At 41.1% G+C, this 19,237-nt stretch overlaps 1 protein-coding gene across 14 annotated transcripts in view; it reads right to left on the bottom strand.

Moving 5' to 3' along the window:
- The window catches only part of nrxn2a (neurexin 2a), a 129,577-nt gene that overhangs the window by 22,779 nt on the left and 87,561 nt on the right, over positions 1 to 19,237 (bottom strand). For 2 of the 14 annotated variants that reach the window (XM_012922682.4, XM_023153769.3), the window contains exon 1: positions 7,847 to 9,557. The exons of 11 other annotated variants lie outside the window; for them this stretch is intronic. In XM_012922682.4, coding sequence (XP_012778136.1) covers positions 7,847 to 8,189 — 343 coding nt within the window. In that variant the 5' untranslated portion in view covers positions 8,190 to 9,557. Of the gene's footprint in view, positions 1 to 7,846; positions 9,558 to 19,237 lie in introns of those variants that run through there. One more of the 14 variants, XM_012922681.4, reaches the window with a different exon arrangement.

Here is a 19,237-nt window from a genome sequence, read left to right as displayed (position 1 = left end):
TTTAATATTAAGTTTTTGGTTTTGGGATGTTACTAGTTTTATAAATGATTTTGGCTATTTCATTACATGCTGTAAAGGTAAAATAGTTAACCCCACACTGCTCTTTAGTCTGCAGTCCTGCTCTGCTTAAAACCCTATTTTGACCGCTCTGCTCTGGATTTCACTGTTTATTTGCTCGATTTAGTTCTCCACCCTCTGGATTCTCTGCTCAGCTCAGCTCATCTTTTTTTTTTTTTTAGGCCCTGATCTGTTCAATTCTGCAGTAATTAATCATCTTTTATCTAACTACAGTCTCCTAAATATTTATATATCAGTCATATTTAGCCTTTCTATCAAAATGTACGTGTTGCCAGGAAACCAAGCATGGTGCTAATGTGTAGCGTAGCGTTTTTACACTGATTTCTATGGGGGTCAAAATGACTCTGTTGGCAGTTTTAGGTGGAAGTGGTTGTAACTTTTTTTTCTTTTTATCTCACACATGTGGTCTTTTCATACACATGTAGTGAAAATTCACTACGTGATGGCTAAACCCACTTTAGGAAAAGTCATGAAATATGAAATGATGGCTTTGTTATAAGAGGATTAGATGATATTTGGTGCTTCCAGTGTTAAAGAAAGCTGGCCAAAGAAACCAAAGTAGCATCGCTGGTGCAACAGTCACGTCATCTAGAGTTAGACATGCTACACACTGCACCTTTAAAAATGTCTCTCAGTTTAACACAGCCCCCTCAGCATATAATGATATCATATGAATAATTCGCTTTTTAAAAAAAAATGCATAGTAATTACGTAAATGGAGCACCTGAATTTCTATAGAGAAACCATGAGTGATTGTCATGTCTTAATGGATCCTTTACACAACAAATGTAACAGTATGGATTGCTTGTTTGTGCCAAGATGCATGCTACCCACTCAAACATCCTGTTCTTTTCATTTGAGCTCTCAGCCAGCTGAATACGCGAGAGACGAGGCAACATGCTCATAGGACTTGGAAAATACGCTGAGATGCTGGCGATAATTTTTATCACATGTATCAGTTAAGATGTGAAAAGGTTTGAAATCGCCCCCTGAGCTTGCTGTCGTAAAGAATTCCTGTGGCCAGAGGGAGCGAATATTTGCTGTCATAATGAATCATACAAAAAGCGACTAATATCAGCAACATTACTGACACAAAGCAGTGGAATAAGCTGTAAATTACTCATCCTCTCATTGCCATTTAAATCATTTCTGGTGATTATGATCAGGATTTTCATATCTAAGTGCACCTAAGGCTGTATAATGTCAATTAACAGCTCTGAATTGGCCTGCCAGCCTCCAGCAGGGCAAAAATGTCCAAGTGTAGTACAGTATACTGTACAATATGCTGTGGAGGCATCAGACAGACAGTTTGTGAAGGGCAACAAGGGCACTTTACTGGGAAAACAAAGCTGTTCAATTAAGAAAATAAACTCACATACATCTTTCATCTGTGAGCGGTTTGCTGAAATAGAGGGTTATGGAGAAATATCAAGTTCGAATTTATCATTTGACTTATGGCATCTGAGGCACACTTCTTCCACGGTCTATTAAATACGGCTCACTGAAACGATGAAAATGAATAGTGCAGCCTAAAGCCTGACAGAGAGGACATATGGCTCCCAAGTAAAAATATGGCGTTCACGTTAGAAAGTGGCATCATATACTTAGCACAGTAAACACAGACTTCGGAAATCAAATCAATCAAATCAATTAAATCTGATCAACCAAAAGCCAGACTGAAAAACGTTATGAATCTTAAATAACTGCACATTCAGCTGGCGCACGCAGGCTTCAGCTGTATTATGCTTGAATTGCAGTTTCTGCTCCTATCAGCAAGATGTATCCACGCTGTCACTTCTTAAATTGAATGTCTGCAGCTCAGAGCACCTCCAACAAACCCCGTCTTCTAAACCAGTGTTAAGGTTTTGCCCCGCTCAGATTTCAGGTGATGTATGTCCTGGTGAAGCTGTTTTGACAGTGACTCAAGTGCAAGACATCTCCCATCAATGCGCCACAATAGCTTTTATGACCATGTCAGTGATAAGGACCCCAGCCTTCTCAGACTTTGCCCCGTCAGCTGTCATTGTTGAAATAAAGCGATATTAAAGTTACCTGTGATGGCTTGATCGTGAGGCAGGTGTATTTTAAACATCTGGAACCGAAAACATTTTTTAACATTGCTTATGGTATTTATTTTCTAGCAATAGCTACTCAGTGTGCTTAACTCTGCCATGGGGGGAGGGGCACGAGCCAGTCTACGCCTAGTGCTTCTCTCCAGTAAATGGGGAGAGTTGCATCAGGAAGGCCATGTAGTGTAAAACCTTTGCTAAATCAAATACGCTTCGTGAAGAATGAGATTTCCATACCAGATCAGTTGAGGACTGGGCTAACAACAAGCGCCGCTGCTGATGTTGCCAGCAGGGTGCCGGTGGAAACTGTGTTAGTGTTTGCTGAAGACATAGGAGGAGGAGGGGGGTTTGGCAGCAGGGCGAGAGAAGAAAATGTAGACAAAGGATGTTGAAGATGGAACTGCCAGGGAGGAGGGAAAGAAGAAGACCAAAGAGACGGCTCAGGGATGTAGTGAAGGAGAAGGTTTGGAAAGAAGAGATGGAGGAAGCAAAGGGAGCAGCAAAAAGAAGAAGCAGGAGAAGACGAAGAAGCCATTCAGCGTGCTTCTAGTTTAATTTATGCAGTATAAAGTAGCTCTGATTGCTACTGGTGGAGTGCCCTATTCCCACCATGGATTCAAATTGTCAAAGAACTCAGAGGGAATGATGACGCAAGTAAAGCAGCATTATTTTATCTCACTGAGATGAGCCTAATAGTTACAGTTCACTTTTCTCTCTTCAGGCCACATCAGAGCTATATTAAAGGGAGACCTCATCACTTTTACACATCAAAGTGTGTTTGCTGGTCTTGGGGAGTTGCATAAAGGCTTGAGTGGCTCCAGAGGGAGCTGCATTAAATCTGATAAATGTCGGTTAGAACTGAAGACTACAAGTTTGGGAATGAATAAAAATCTGGTAGTGAGGACATATAGTCTGCTTAATAGACCTCCGTGGCCTAGCCTATGCTTTAATACATCGAACTGAATCATAAAGTTGCATTGTGGGTAATACAAATAGCAGGTTTTGGCACCAAAGAAGAATGTGTCGAATGAAAAAAGCATTAACTTTGAACCCATTCTTAACTGTCCATGATGTGCTTGACAGTGTAATGCTATGCTCTCAGCTGGGTTGTGTTAAAATGGTGGCACACGCATGCTACTGCTAATGCAAACTGAACATTTCCTCTCACTGCTGCTTCAGATTAAAAGCATTCAACTGGCAAAACACAGAGCGGGCTTTTAATGATTTATCAATAATGCGCCTCCAAAGCAAAACAACAGGAGTTTGTTCTACCAGGCTATAAACCGATACAGCTGTTGCTCCTCTGCTGCATGTCTGCCAAAGTAGCTGCTAAAGCACATCAGCTGAAGTGTAAAATCCTACTTGCTGTGATCACAGTAAGAACAGGTGTCACCATCCCAACTCAGATATTATTGTATTTAATGACGAATGTGATTTTGAGATCCCGAAATGCACACTGCAGTGCTCTGATAAGCACCTGTAATCTGCCAGTTATATGGCCTATGGAAAAAAAGGAACATGCATGACACAATTGTGCACCTCTAGCAAAGCATATTATAACAGGGTTTTACTTTGTTGAGAATTGAAAACACTACAAGACCTTGAAAAAATGGATTTCCTAGAAACCTTTAGTCTGCAGCTACATTCATTCATTTTTGTGTTTTAGACTCTTTCTCATCGAGCACCTCTGCAGTCTTTATATTTTTTAATATATTTTTTTCTCCTCTTGGTTCTTTTTTTGGTTAATTTTTTAGAAGCTGAAATATCCATTATGCACCAAGACCTAACTTGGACCTAACTTCTCAATAATCTTGATATCAAGACTGTCCTGTCTTGTCATGCAAGCAGAAGTTTCTGATGCAATATAATGGTACAGCAAGCCAACCTATAATGTGCTCTGTGACGTACTAAAAAAACCCATCACTCTTTGTGAATGTGACCCTTCTTCTTTTTATCGACTACCATAAATGTATGGCCAACGTATTAACTTCACTGCACCTCAAGAGGAGCCTTGCTAATGCTCACTGTAATGTTACAGATGGGCAGGATTACAAGACAATGCTGCTTTTCTTACCAGCCCCCGTATAGGCCTACATCTCCTACTAATTCAGAATGCCGGGCTGCTTAATGGATTGCTAAAAATGTGTACCAGTTAGGCAGCATAAATGCAATCTACAGTATATGTGCCATGATGTTTGGTTACTGGCTATTTTTTCGAGAACGCAGCACTCGCACTTCTTTTGTGTCTCATTTTTTTCCCTCTTAAAACACTTTTTCAGCCTCCTGTTCTGCTTTGCTGCAGATCTAGAGCAGGTCTCTTGTTTCTGCTTTTACGCCCCATCCTTTGTCGCGTCCACCACCCAAAACGACCCGCTCAATCAAAATGAATGGAATGGCAATGGAGGCAATGGCTGTATGATTTTGATTTTGATATGAAATTAACAAGCAAAATCTGAACACATATGCATCCGCTGGCCGAGACAACCTCTGTTGCTTAAATTTGTTTTTATTTGTCGTGTGTGTTTGTAAGTGTATTATTGTGCATGTGTACTCAAGCCTTCCTCACTACGATCCTTGAGGGTAATGTAATATGCGACCTGGAGACAACTGAGCCCCCTTCAACGGATCTTCGGGCGTCCCTTTGTTTTCCCTTTCTGCAGCTCTCAAAGCAAGAAAAAAATAAACACTGTGGTGCACTAATGCATCGATCTACGGACAGCATGCTTTCTGTTTTATTCAATCTTTAAATTTTGAATTGTGCCCAAAGGTATCATCACTGAAAGAAGCTCACTAAACCATTTCCTGCACTTGAGACGTCTCTCTTCAAGCATTAGCTCCTCTTTGCCTTGCCTCAGCCAGACAGTTCTTGCATTAACATGGGGGCCCTGGAGATCTAAGTGCAGCATATTTTTACTGAGTGTGTTGAACATGCGGGTGTGTTGTGAGCATGAAGGGGGGTCAGCTGGTGCAATCTTTCTTGCATTCTTGTTGAGAGCATACAAGGTCTTTGGCACTGGGGTCATGGCTAGCTCTCTTGCGGTCTAGTGGTTCGGTGATGAGTTCAGCAAATCCCAGCATAGAACCTGATTTAAAACAACGCTGCATTTAAGGAGCATGCGCAAAATCTCTTGAGTTTTAATGGCCCTGCAGTGATGGAATATGAACTATGGAAGAATGGAAGCAAGCAAGTTACATAATATGCTTCAAATTGGGATTTGGCTTCCCCTGGTATAAGAAAAGCTTCAGTTAACATGGTGTTAACATTCTTGAAAAGGACCTGTTCAATAGCTAATGAACTCATGTAGGGTATTTTGTTTAGCAAGTGGAAACATTTTATTTATAATGAACCAGATACCGCTGCTAAATTGCATAAACCAAACCATGCTGAAAACATGCTGCAGGTCTTTGTGAGCAGTTGATAAAGTAGGTGTGACTGAGTTATTCACGGTTTTATTCGAGGCTTAGGAATGAATGAAAAACCTATTTTGAATTATGAATTTATTATATTGCTGTAAATGCATTTTGAGTGTTAATGCTTTTTTATTATGTTACATGAAGGGAAGGGGAAGGACAACAACAAAAAAACTATCAAAGACCAGCTGAGCGATGAGCAGTGCCTGGTACTTGGAGGAAGAAGGATTTCTGATTTTGTAGAGGGATTTGAAGGTGCGTCGTTGCAGAGTTTAACGTAAAAAATGTACAGGGCAGAACAAACTACTACTGGCTTAATCGGCCAGTTATTTTCTCAATTTTTTTGCTTTCCTGATCAAGCTTATGAAACAGAGAAAATCATTCATTTTTTTCCAACTTGAGAATCAGGAATGTTTGCCATTTTTGCTAAAAATGATGTTAAAACAATTCAAAAAACACATTTTATTCTTGTGGTTAGGAGCATCTGTGGCTTTGATAAATAGGATGAGAAATGAACTATATGAATGCCACTCCATCTAAGATACTGCTAGAAAACAGTTATTTGTTGATCGCGTAAAGCAAAAGGAATAAAAACCTTTACAACCTCACACCTTAGTCCTAATTCAGTGATTAATGCTGTCCTATTTTGCTTGGTATTTCATGCACTTGTCATAGAAATACTGTGTGTATGATCATGCTATGAACATTACCCACTTTAATGTAACAATAAATCCAATAATGTGTTTTGGATGACAAATGTAAGGCTTTGCAGCAGGCTAGGTGGCCCATAAATAGAAAATAGCCCAGGGGCATCCAGAAGTCTTTGGCCAGCCTTGACACACATGGCCACGCACATGCACACGCTCAGGCTCAGGCTCATAAACACAGGCATTTATGCTATGTCAAAGCAAGGACAAAGCCCCCCAAAACAAACTATGGTTTAAGTGTTACAATAAAGGTGTTTGTGACCAATAATGAAGGCCATATTTATTATGCCTTTTTAAAGGGTTAGGACTCTCTGATAGTTATTCCACGACTTACTACCGTAAACATGACACCAATAAATGCTCCCCAAAATCCAGATATGCATTCTACATATTGCGTTACGGTATTGCAGACATGGCTTGTAAATCACAAGTGCTGCCTGCATCATTTATGTTGCACTAAATTGAATTTCTTGCTCTGAAGCACATCCTTCATAATAACCCACAGTACAAAATCTATAATAGAGGTAATTGAAAATTTATCAGCAACTTCTTAGAAGTGTTTTTTTTTTATAAGCTTGTTTGATCACAGGCTGTGCTGTCCTTGTAAAAGCCTGGTCAGGAATGATATGGCTATAATAGCACAGATGTAATTCATCACATTTTTAGCCCTTTTGCAAGCGACAAAACTGCTGCCGTGAAAAAGACACTGCAAATCCATCGGGTCTCTTTTTATAGGACATAAAAGCAAGTCCTAGGACTGAAATTTCAAAGTAAGATATAAAAGGGAGCAATGACTCTGGTGTCAGCGCTTTGAAGGACCCGATTTAAGGAGTGTAGCCAATTTGATGCAGATTGTTGAGGACAGATCAATACTTTATATCACATCCACTAAGCTCGAGTTATATCGAAGCCTTGAAAAATAACCAGAACAGAAAATGATCAAGACCAATTTTTAAACAAAATCAAGATTATTTTCATAAATTTAAAGCAATCCCCACTCGAACTCCGTTTGTACAGTATAATCACTGTAGAGCTTCTGTGCCACGACATCGCACTAATTACAACACACTGCATCAATCACCTTTGCCACAAGGGAAAAATCATAACAATGAGTGCATTGTGCCACTCAAAAACAAGCAGGAACATCACAGAGAAAGATAAGGAGATTTGCAACGATGATTCATCATGCTGTTGATCTCTATTTGTAATGAAACAAACACAGATCCACAGATGCAGTCGCATCTTGAACAGCAGCACGGGGAGAGGGCAAACACTATTGATACCGACGGACAGATAAAGATAGTTAATGACGCACAGAGGCTTGCAGCTCATCTATAGCTGCTGAAAGAGCTATAGTGCCTCTGTATCTCACAAAAAAGCCACCAAGAATAATAAAATAAAAAGAACAAGAACAGCAGTAGCCTTTCTACCTCTAAAACGACAATACTGCCAATTCTGTCAGACAGCAGAGATTTTATCTGACATCTAGCTCTTAATAATCCCACGGCACTCTGTTCTATCTAAGTAAAGTGATGCCTTGGTGATGCAGCAAAGTGTAAACCTCAAAGGGAAATGTCTTACCATGGCCCCCTCTTGTAAGAAAAGGCATCCTGTTGATAGCAATGGGAACAGTACCATGTTTATTATGGAAGTGGTGGACATGGTGTGTGGTACTGAGACTTGAGGACACGCGTGCTGTTCCAGTCTGGATGGGGAGTATAGTAAGCAAGGTGAACCAAAAGGCAAGTCTCGAACAATAACTTAGGCCCATGCCTAGGCTAAACTGTGACCAGCTGCTCCGCTGTCCAAGCACAGAGGTGGCTGCAAAGAGTCTACCCATGTATATTAGATCCACATGGGCCCAGGACAGAAAACTTGGCCAAGCTTTGGCCTCTGACAGTCCAACTTGAAGACAACAGGGCATCTCACTAACAATCTGGGCCCATTTCTTTTGTACTCCCTTAGACTGGTTCGAGAGTTCTAGATTCTGGACAAAAATATCCTCTGGATGTTATGAAAAATATCAAAACCGGATATAAAAACAGGCAGTCAAAATCCAGTTGCATTTGCGGAAGAAACTGCAGAGCAACTAACCTGTCTATTCTCACTTAACATTGTGCCATGCCGACATGTCCACTGCACGGAAAAGCTAGATTTATAATCTCACTAAAAAGCATCCTGAAAGCACATTCTTCCAAAAGTGAGCCAGGTGCATCCTAAATGCAGAGAAGATAAACATCCGAATAAAGAAAAGGAAACGAATCCAGCCTTGATTTCAAACGGGCATGTTGCTCAACCATGATATTTAGGCATGAGAAGTGGCACGAAAGAGATTGATGTGATAGGAATTCTGATAAGAGTCTCCATCGCCCACAGGTAGAGCTTGGGGGCAGCTGAGCCTGCCCACTAAGAAGAAGAGTGCCCCTCCACCGCAGTAGAAGACATAACACGCTCCCGCGAGAAACTGGATCATTTCATTAAGCAAAAATCACGAGCAGATAAAAATAGGTGGAGATGCAGCGATGAAGGGTGATGCAGGAACCAGTGCTTTTGTTCCCCTTTAGCCAGGGAATGGGTAGAGAACGGAGATTGGGAGGGGGGGGGGAGAGATGAGAGAGAGAGAGCGAGAGACAGGGAGCAGTATCTGCAGCAGCGGCAGCAGCAGCGCGGTAAAGGAGAAAATCCAGAAAATAAATAAATAATTTCTCAGCGGCTCCTCGTTCAGCCTCTCACAGGCGCAGCAAATCCAGCGAACGGCAACCTCTGGCGTGGCGATCTACCAGAATGCAGCTGAGTGTTTCTGTTTCAATTGAACGTACAATCCTCCCCTCACGCTCCACCTGCTTAGTCTCACGCAGTAGCGACTACTGCTGCATTCCTCTCACTGCTGCTCCTTTATTCCCCCTTTATCTTCTCCTGTTACCTTGTCCAGATCCGCCGTACTGCCTCTGACGGAGAACGGTTGGTTAACGTGACGGCTGCGTCTGTCTGTCTCTGAAGGAGAGCAGGTGATTCTCCTCAGATCAGATGGCTTGGGTGGCAGCGAGTGAGATGTAGCCTTGGACTGCCGCAGCAAAAATTATGCTAATTAAAAAGCACCGTCGTATAATAATGAATCCCGGATGGGTAAAATTCCAGGACAAGTCTGGACCCCGGCAAAAAGCAACCTTGCCTTGGAGTTGTGGTCTAATGAATGCAAGATAAAGGAGCTCTTCTGAAGGCATACTGTAGTCAGAGGCTCTGATCCAGTGAGGCACAGCATGTGCCTCTGTGTGTGTGTGTGTGTGTGCGTTGTGTGTGTGTGTGTGTGCGTCTGAGAAAGAGAGTCTGTGAGCGAAGAGAGTGGGGGGGGGGGGGGGGGGGGTGGCGAGGATGGGAGAACGATAGCAGAAGGGAGGGAGACACAGGAAGAGACAGCGAAAGAGAAAACAGGCAGCCACGGCGCAAACACACAGGGAAATAGTGAGGCAAGTAAATGGGTTGTGTGAATAAATACATGCTACAGATTCACAGCGCACTGGCTTGCAGGTCCTGGGAGTAACACGCAGGAATCATACTGCAGAGGAGGAGCCTGATTTAGGTGAGCTGTCAGAGCTGTTACAGAATGAACACAAGGGTATTGGTATGGACGTGCTCCTAACATAAAGACTCCAGAGCTACAACAGGCATGAACGACAGAAACACAAATACCTGTCAGAGCAATATCGCTCGCCACCCCTAAGCTAAGCAAGTTATGGGCGGCGGTATGTAATCCATTTTAAGCAAATCAATGGCTTGCATCAAAATTCAATCTCAAACCTCTCTTTTCCCAGGATTGCACTTCCAAACCTTTGCTGTTTTTACATTACACTCCAAATCAATTCGCTCTAATCCCTCTGCCTGCTGTTTTCACCTCATACCTGTATACGAGGCACCCCTATGTTAAAAGAGCTCAGTAGCTCTGCTGCTTAACCATGCAGAACTTATTCTAGGCAACGACTGATCCGAGTTTCCGAGCTGCTCACGTTTTGAACTGATGAATTGGACTACGTTGACACTCGAGAGGATGGAACACATTATCAGAAAGGGAGAGACAAAGTGAGGAGGGGTGGGTGGGATGGGGGGAGGAGGTTGAGGATGGAGTCAAATAGGAGAAACAGTGAGGAAGAGATTGCAGGAGAAGTAACGGGAGACTGCAGCTATATCAGCTAAATCACGGTCGATATAGATATCAGCTGGGATTGCCTAGTCGGTTGAAAGGACACGCATGGTAACAGGAGGACAGAGGCAAGCCATGCAGCACCACCTCTCATGGTGACAAGAAGTCGACGCAGGCCATTACTCAAGCAGGGGAGGGGGTGGGGCATGTGGGGGAGTGAGGCTGGTCGAACAAAAAAGAACACAGGAGGGATGAGTGCACAGCACTCTGGAATGGCAAGTGCCCAAACAGCATGTAGACATTTATCTGCTGCTATTATGAACGTGAATAAGCTGCAAGAAGCTGTGGATTTTAATTTTTTCGGTCAGAGGGAGATTTAATTCCCTTATGTGTATCCTCTTCTATACATTTCTCCATAAATCTTAATACTGGGAAGCACATGCCAGCTTAATCAAACAGTGACGATGCTGAGCGCTGTCCGGCTATAACATGTAGACACATTTTACAGTAATAACTATTTGCTGTGGAAAGGCACTGACAAGCACAGAGAGAATAATCCCCCGATGACGCCAACTGAAAAGTCAATTTTATTTCCACTGTCAAAGCAGTTCAGCCATTTTCAGTTTTGCACAGCCAAAAATACGGGCAGTCATAACAAATAATTTCAGCAAGAAATTCTCTCTGACACACAATTCAAATAAAACCAGTATTTAATTTCCAGATGATATTTCTCTGAGAACTGTCTACAATGAAGGGCTTACGTTAATTAGTTTGCGTACTTGAGGGTTGCTTAACACCATCGAAGTCACAATATCTGGACAACACAAGGGAGAAGGATGGATGACTGTAACCTTGTGTTGCCCTTGGTTATTTTCCAACTTGAACAAGTTCAGCAGACTTTAAAGGACGCACATCAACTTTGCATTAGAAGCCAAGCTTGACCGTCAGATGAAATCCAACAAACTTTTCCTGGATTTCAAAAGCAAAGATACTGCCCTACATTATCTGCGATTTCTGTATTCCACACCAAACAATCTTTCATTTGCATTCCTTAAAATCTTCCCACATATCTTTTAAAAGCCCTTTTTATCACTTATTGAGCTTTGGGAGAGCACTGAGCATTTCCATAATCACATTATTTATGCACATAGGGAACAATTTATAGAACATATACTGTGAACAGATGTCTCACTGCAGAAAAAGCTCACGTAAAGAAGGGGTTTTTTTTCTGCTTTTTTCTCTCTCACAAACTTGCGAGTGACATGATGCGAGAAGACGTGTATAGCGTTTTAAAGACTTAAGAAACCTAAATGCGCATGTTTGTTCTCGGGAGGATTTGTGAGAGACGAGTTTTCGCAGACATCCAGTCTCGCCCCAGGGGGTAAAGTAGCAGGATTAATCATAGCACTTTCAGATTAATTACTCATAATGCGAGCAACCCCTGAAAGGCATGGCCTGCAGTTGTGATGTTTGGTTGATTTCATTAGTCTCAAAGCGACAACACCTAAAATAAGCCTGGCGTAGACGGTGCAAGGAGAAGAAGGAAAAAGTAAGAAACATGAGGGCGCTGCTTTGCACGATAGTTCCATCGACAGATATAAGAATTTGCATTCATTCACACCGATATTGATGCTCTAATGCTTGAAGATGGAGGCGGTGGGTGGGGGCACTGGAAGCACAACTTTAAATACACAATTTCCTGGTCGAAATGCACACCTTGAATAAATGCGATCTTTCACTTGTGTCTTGGCAGATGGGGTGCAGTCTCTTTGAAAAGACAGTGCATGTGACAGTAGGCTGCATATTGCTGGCTGCACATGGTGCTGGCAAAAATAGATTTCATTTGCTTGTTTAGCTGAGCTTACTAGCCTCAGCATGTCTCCAGGAAAAGAAGAGCGGCAGTGATGCTTACAATGTGAACAAATTACAATATATTAAATAGCCAAAATTTTAAAATGTTGGGCTCTGGATTAGGGCCAGGAAAAAAAATGAGAGAAAATGAGTGAAGGGGGACTGCTTCAAGTCATTTCCTCCTTTTATTCCACAGTGTAAAGTAAAAAAAAGAAAAAACAGAAAAATCGAAAATGGATATATAATTTTTACTTGGATGAGGTGTATTTCCAGCGTAATCGCCTTATTTTGATGATGAGCATGAAAAGACATCAGCAGCAAAGCCGGCCATGCTGGAAGCCCTCTCTCTTCTATTGCTTTGTGCTGATCTACTCGTCTTGCTCGTTATAGAAAACATGAGCTGTTGCTATAGCTCTGGTATGTGCAGTGTCCACCTGATGATTCGGGCACTTTAGGATATCATCAAAATGTCAACAATGGCACTATTCAGACAGCAACTGTCGGAGGGGGCACTAAACCACCAGTAGTAATTATCACAATGGTGATTTTTCATATGGATGAAACACAACTGCAATTTGTGTATTACAAGCAATACAAGATATCAATTTTTTTTAAAACACAAAAATAATTATGTTCACCCCATCCTCCATGTTCTTGTGATTTGCACCTTCCCTGGAAATTACTTCCTCTTTGAAGGGAGTTTTCCCTCCCCGCCGTTGCCAAGTGATACTCAGAGAGAGGATCATCTGATTGTTAGTGTTTTCCGTCTAATATTTTAGGGTTTTTATCCTCTAATATAAAGTGCCTTGTTGTGAATAGGTGCCATATAAATAAAACTGAACTGACCTAAAAATACAGGAACCGGTTACACATTTGTGCACACAGAACAGCAGTGACTTTATTAATTTTTCATAACAATTATTTCTGACACAGACACAAAATCTGTCAAAAAGCCCTGATCTGTTCTTCTTCATTTCGGGCAGGTATTGTGTAGCGCGCTTATAGTTTTAAAGGTAAATGCTGAGGCATTTTTATTTAACAGTTAAAATTTTTTTGATGCATTCAGTCAAGGTCAAATGTATATCTAATGGTTATTTATAATTTTTTTTGTGTGTTTTCTTCTGCTTAAATCCAAAATGAGATTTTGCAGTAGCAAAATCATTGTTGTGAGTGTGGATGCTTTCATCAGTACACGTAGGAGATGAGCTATGTGGCAGCACATAGCTAGTTAAGCTGAAAACCAATTTAATTGTTTCTTTAATTAATTAATTCAATGATTTTGAGGCAGCAGATTTCAGGTGACAATTATTAATGGATTCTTGCATTGTGGGACTTCAGGATTTCAAGAGGTGAACTTTTCCCCTCTGTTTCTGGGCTTTTAAATGGCCATTCTATCCAAATTAACTATTTGAAATTAGTTCCCCCTTAATAATACCCGGTGGTTGATATATCTATCCATCCAGTAGGGGCAGTAAATTCTAATGATGCCACACTAAAGACAGCTACAGATGGCACATAGAATGCAAGTTGAAGTATGTGAAAGAAAAACCTGAATATATGAAATGAAACTTGAGATTGAGATTTGTGCCCACAATATATGCTTCACGTTCAACCCGTGGTGCTATTTCAGCCAATATTTTTCAGGAGTGTCCTTGCTTACATGGCATCATCATCAACAAGAGGCTGTTAGGAAGGTAATACTAACTCAGATAACCACTAGCTCCAACTAAAGTATGCAGAACAGCATCTCTGAATGCACCTTGCATCGAACCTTGAAGCAGATGGGCTGTAGCAGCAGAAGACCAGACAGGAAAAATGAATCTTGATTTCTGCTGCGACATTCAGGGTCAGGGTCAGAATTTGCCATAAGCAACATGAAAGCATGGCTCCATCTTGCCTTTTATCAACAGTTCAGGCTGCTACTGATGGTGTAATGGTGTGTGTGTGTTTTTAGAACACTTTGTGGCCCCTTAGTACCAGCTGAGTTTGAACAACACAGCCTGCTTGAGTATTGCTGCTGACCATGTCAATCCCTTTATGACCACTGCGTGCCCATCTTCTCACGGCTGCTTCCAGCAGGATAGCACACCATGCCATAAAGCTCAGAAAATCTCAAACTGGTTTCTTGAGCATGGCCACCACAGTCACCAGATCTCAGTCCAATAGAGAACCTTTGATGTGGTGAAATGGTAGACTCACATCATTGATGTGCAGCTGGCAAATCTGCAGCAGCTGTTTGATGCTATCACGTCAACGTGGAAGACATGAAGACTTACGGCAGTTCTCAACACAAAAGGCGGGCTCAGCTCGGTACTAGCATGGTGTACCGAGCAAAGTGGACACTGAATGCGTAAGTGTTTGTTTCCTTCTTTACTTGCCACATGATTAAAGACGTTTATTATCACTCTCGTTACACAAGTACAGCTGCGTTCAACACCTAGAATGAAAGGCACTGTTACAAAAACAACTTAAAACAAAATGGGAGAAAACACACATTTGAATACTCTTGTCTTGCTGCATTACTGTCATTACTGCGTTTATCCACTTGTGTAACACAGACAAAAACACTGAATCGTGTCTCTTTGTCACTTATGCTGGTGTTTTAACACTCAAACCTCTGGGCTGCTTTTGAAATCAATCCATCATTCACTCATTAACTACCGTCTAAGCAACAAATAGTAATTTACTCCCAAAGGAGAAGTAAACAAAGATTTTTCTGACATTTTGCATCATCGCTGACAGCTGTAGTGTTGCACAACTGTAATTTTCACACCCATCAAATATGATTCATTGAATCGTGAGCAGAAAGCCGCATCGAGCCATTAACACACAAAAAAGGAGGAATATGACAATCAAATAAAACCACAGAGGGCAAATGTAGTATGATAGTTAGCAAAAAAGTGAGTGATTTTAGACATGATGTGTGTCAATATCCATTTGTTGCATCCTCCTTCATTTAAGCTTAGCACTTAACATTAATTAGCACCATATTTCATGTGAGTGGCCACTAAATGAGCGGAGGTGGCAGGAACCAAGATGAGCGAATGCTTATGCTTCATTTATGCAATGTTGCCAGAACGGCAAGAACAAGAAAATTAGTCATTATTCTGAGATTTCAGGCAATACTTCCAAGATCCTCGCTCCACTGCTAACATTGTATTCAGACCAGATGCGTCTAATGTGTTATGTATTTTGGTGCAGTTTGGTGAGAACGGCTCTTGAACCAAATCGGCTGCATTACTTCACCTATTTTATTAATTACCGCAAATCGTGTGTGAAAAACAAAATAGTTAAATAATACCCTTTCAAATAAAGAATCGGCGTGAATGTCATGATCCTTAGTGTTGAAGGAGGAGTTATTTTGTTTTTTGTTTTTTTAACTGTGTGCTTCTTTCCACCAAGAGGCAGATACTGTCGGTATCTTCACTTTACACAAATGTTTTTCAGTGGAGTCTGAAGATAAACAGTTGTTTGCCTGCCCAATGCAGTTACTGTGAATCAATATTTAAAGATTTATATGACTTTGCAGCCTTGGCAGAGATACATACTGCACATTTAACTTGTATTTTTGTCCTGCCCTGTTCTTTAGCTGATTTTATCATAGTGACTGTTTATTTAAGATGGGAAATGGGTTTAAAGAGCGAAGTCTGATCCCTGTTGAATTAACTCTGAGCAAGTCATCAAGTATCGTTGAGTTGAATATTACAGACATACTTCTTCCCCCCCCCCCTTTTTTTTCTTTTTACAGGAACCAAAAAGAGATGTCAGATTCACAATATATTCATTGTGGGATGTCTTTTGTAGTACGCAGTATCGTTTTATGTGAAATAATGTGAAAGCCCCAGCAAAGGAAAACTAGAGTAACACATTAAAAAGTAACATTCTGGACTGCTCAGACTTTTTTGTCTTGTAACGACTGATGTGGCAAATTGGTTTTGCATTTCACTGTTTTTGTTACTTTTTCAAGCAGCCTGTTTTTCTCCATTCTAATAATTTTTCCTATTTAACACACGCATGCACATACACAGGCATAGGCATATTAACAAAAAGAAAATCACGACAAATGTGCACAGTTTCTCTTTCTCTTCATTGGCCAGTTGCTGTGCAGGTGTTATTTGAAGATTTCCAAACCTAGTGTTGTGTTACTGTGCATGTAAAGCTACGCTAGAGAAGAAAGGAGAAAGGAAAACCTTTATGTCATCAAAGACGCACATTATTCTGAATTTGTGGGTGAAAAGAACATCACGGTGAAATGTAAACTGTGCCTTGGTAACAGATAAGTGTCTGTGAGTTTGGAGGACTCCAATTCACATTTTGAGAACGCCTCTTAAAGCTAAGTTTCCCAAATTGTGTGCTAAGACCTTTGAGGAGCAATTTGATGCTGTTACTATAGCTAGGGTTGCCAACTCCCTGAAAAATAAATAAGGGACACCTCGTGGCCAGGGCTGGGCAACCCAGTTGTCTTCACCCTTCCCAGTGTGGTAGCTCTTTTTTTGTGTGTGAAATTATTTTTTAACCATTTGACTTGAACTTGATTTAAGCAGATGCATATTCTTTGTGATATGACCATATGTGAAACAAATGATCATTTAGCCATTTATTTTTTAGCTCAAAATGACAACATTAACACAGTAAAACAGGTCTCTTTCTTAAACAGAAGCCTGTCATGCTTAACTTTTGAGAATATAAGTAAATCTTTCTTTAAAAGAACTCTGTCCTGCTTAACTTAAAATTATATAAATTAATAGAAAGCAATAGAAAGAAAAATATTCTTGTAACAGTGCACATTTAGTGCATTTAGTATAATTGGCTTCAGTTGAGGTATTATTTCAGCTTTTCTAAAGCTAATCAGCTGCTCCTGTTTGTAAACCCACTTGTTCCCATGATTACGCATCATAACTCATCATCATTATTAAAATATGTATTACTTTTATGTATTAGTCATCTATTTGTTGTAATCATCTATCCTTGCAGTTGTTTATTACACAAAATAAATTATATTATTACACTTCTGGCCACATAGCGCTGATATTCACTGCACATGCCCATATCCTTAACCAGAGGGTTTAAAAAAAACAAACCAATGTTTACATACCATATCTGCTTCTGCCTTGGCCTGGTGGACAAGAAATTGGTAAAGGGTTCCCCGAGCTTTCATGCCCCTCATGTTCTTCATGTGCCCACCATTAGAAGCATGCCTATGGAAAAAGTGCGCCAGCACACAGTGCAGTGCGCTTTATAGTGCACTTTTCCAGCCAGGTGTTTTCCTTTTCCCATTCCTCCCTGTACTTTTGCAGCCTTTTTTTTCTTTCTCTGAGCGAACAAACATTGCTGCTCTAATGCTGGGCTCACACTGTGCGATTTTTGGCCCATTTTGAGCCGATTTTTGAGTCGTGCGACCGATTTGGTGATCGGCCCGATTTTGGCCTTCATCGTGCATCGTGTAGTATACGTGGGGTAACGAGAAGCGATTAACACCTCGAGCAGCTCCCGATCATCAATCGCTCGTGAGGGTGTCACCACAGGCGCTCACATTGCTCACGCGCAAACACATAAACGTCGGTGAAAAAGATGGAGCAGCACGGCTGTGCAGCGTGTGATCTGGACACAAGCGATGGAGGCACAACTTGTAGAACTTTGGAAAGCTCATCCGAGCCTTTTCGATGTGGCATCACAAAATTATCACGACCATAACAACCGTAAAAATAGTTGGATTTACACTGTTGCTCAATCACAGCTGCCTTATTAATGTTTTTCATTAGCAATTTAGCAAAGTTGATGGTGGCGGTGTGCGTGTCTGTGTGAGTGAAAGACAGACAGAGAGAGAGAGCGACAGATTTTCTGTTATAACCTTCATTTTATGGAGGCACAGTGTGCCGTCCGAGACTTGCACCGCAGTGTCGGCGTTTGTTTCCCTGTTGGCCGGTATTTTCTCCGTAAGCGACCTTTCCTCGACCAATGAGATAAGCGATAATCTGACTTGTCATACTCGAATTGTCATAAGTGTGCTGTCAGCGCATTGGTCACAAAGCAGGAGAGGGGCTGGGAATTATGTTTTCAAACAAAGTGTTAATTCCATTAAAAGTTATAGACTACTTTTGATTCTCACTGTATTACGGGATAAAGTGCGTCCCTTATTAGCTCAATACGGGACGTGAACTTTTGTTTCTAAATACGGGACGATTCCGTTTTTTAAGGGACGGTTGGCAACCCTAAGACTATAGCTATGGGATAGCAAGAGCTAGCTTCTAGTTAATATGAAACTGATAGCTAGAGGGAATTAACAGTCTTGCTGTTGTTTGCATAGCAGAGAAGATACTAACATCAAATTGCTATGCAGTGATATACATAGTTAACTATACAAAAGGACACATGCACACTGGACAATATAACTCATGGTTGTAAGGAATTGCAAAGTGCTGGGCTTTTGTTTGCAATGCAAAAAGTGCTTTAACCAGTTACTTTTTTCAGCGGGTAACACTTTCGCTCTAAACTACATAAACAATTATTTATGCAAGTACCATTTGTGAAGGGATCAGATATGTGGATACCAGACCACATATTCGAAGATGACCTTTACTTTCATGTCAGCCACACTCATCCAAACCTTCGTGACTGTGTCTGGTTGTGCTGCCATCGTGTTGGCAAAATCTGTCCACAGTCAGACATATGAGCACCTGCCAAAGTACTCAAAACTGATTTTGTGCCACGTACCACTACAGTAGGTGTCACCAGCAACACTTTTTGCCCTGATGACACACACACAAACACAGATGCACAGCTAATTCGGAGCAGTTGATAATCACGCATTTCTTTTGTAAGCTGTGAAAAAAGAAAATGCACCATTTACTCTTAATTAAATATTAATTTATAATCATTTAAAGGAAAAATATATGTCAATCCTTAGCAAACAGCAGCATCGCCATCACTTTTCCAGTTTCCATCTTAATGGGGAAAATGTAAAAGTGATTGCCAGATGCCTT

The sequence above is a fragment of the Maylandia zebra genome, linkage group LG10, assembly GCF_041146795.1.
Source record: "Maylandia zebra isolate NMK-2024a linkage group LG10, Mzebra_GT3a, whole genome shotgun sequence".
NCBI classification, from domain to species: domain Eukaryota; kingdom Metazoa; phylum Chordata; class Actinopteri; order Cichliformes; family Cichlidae; genus Maylandia; species Maylandia zebra.
Note: the sequence above shows the minus strand (reverse complement) of the source record. Positions and strands in the feature narration are given on the sequence as shown.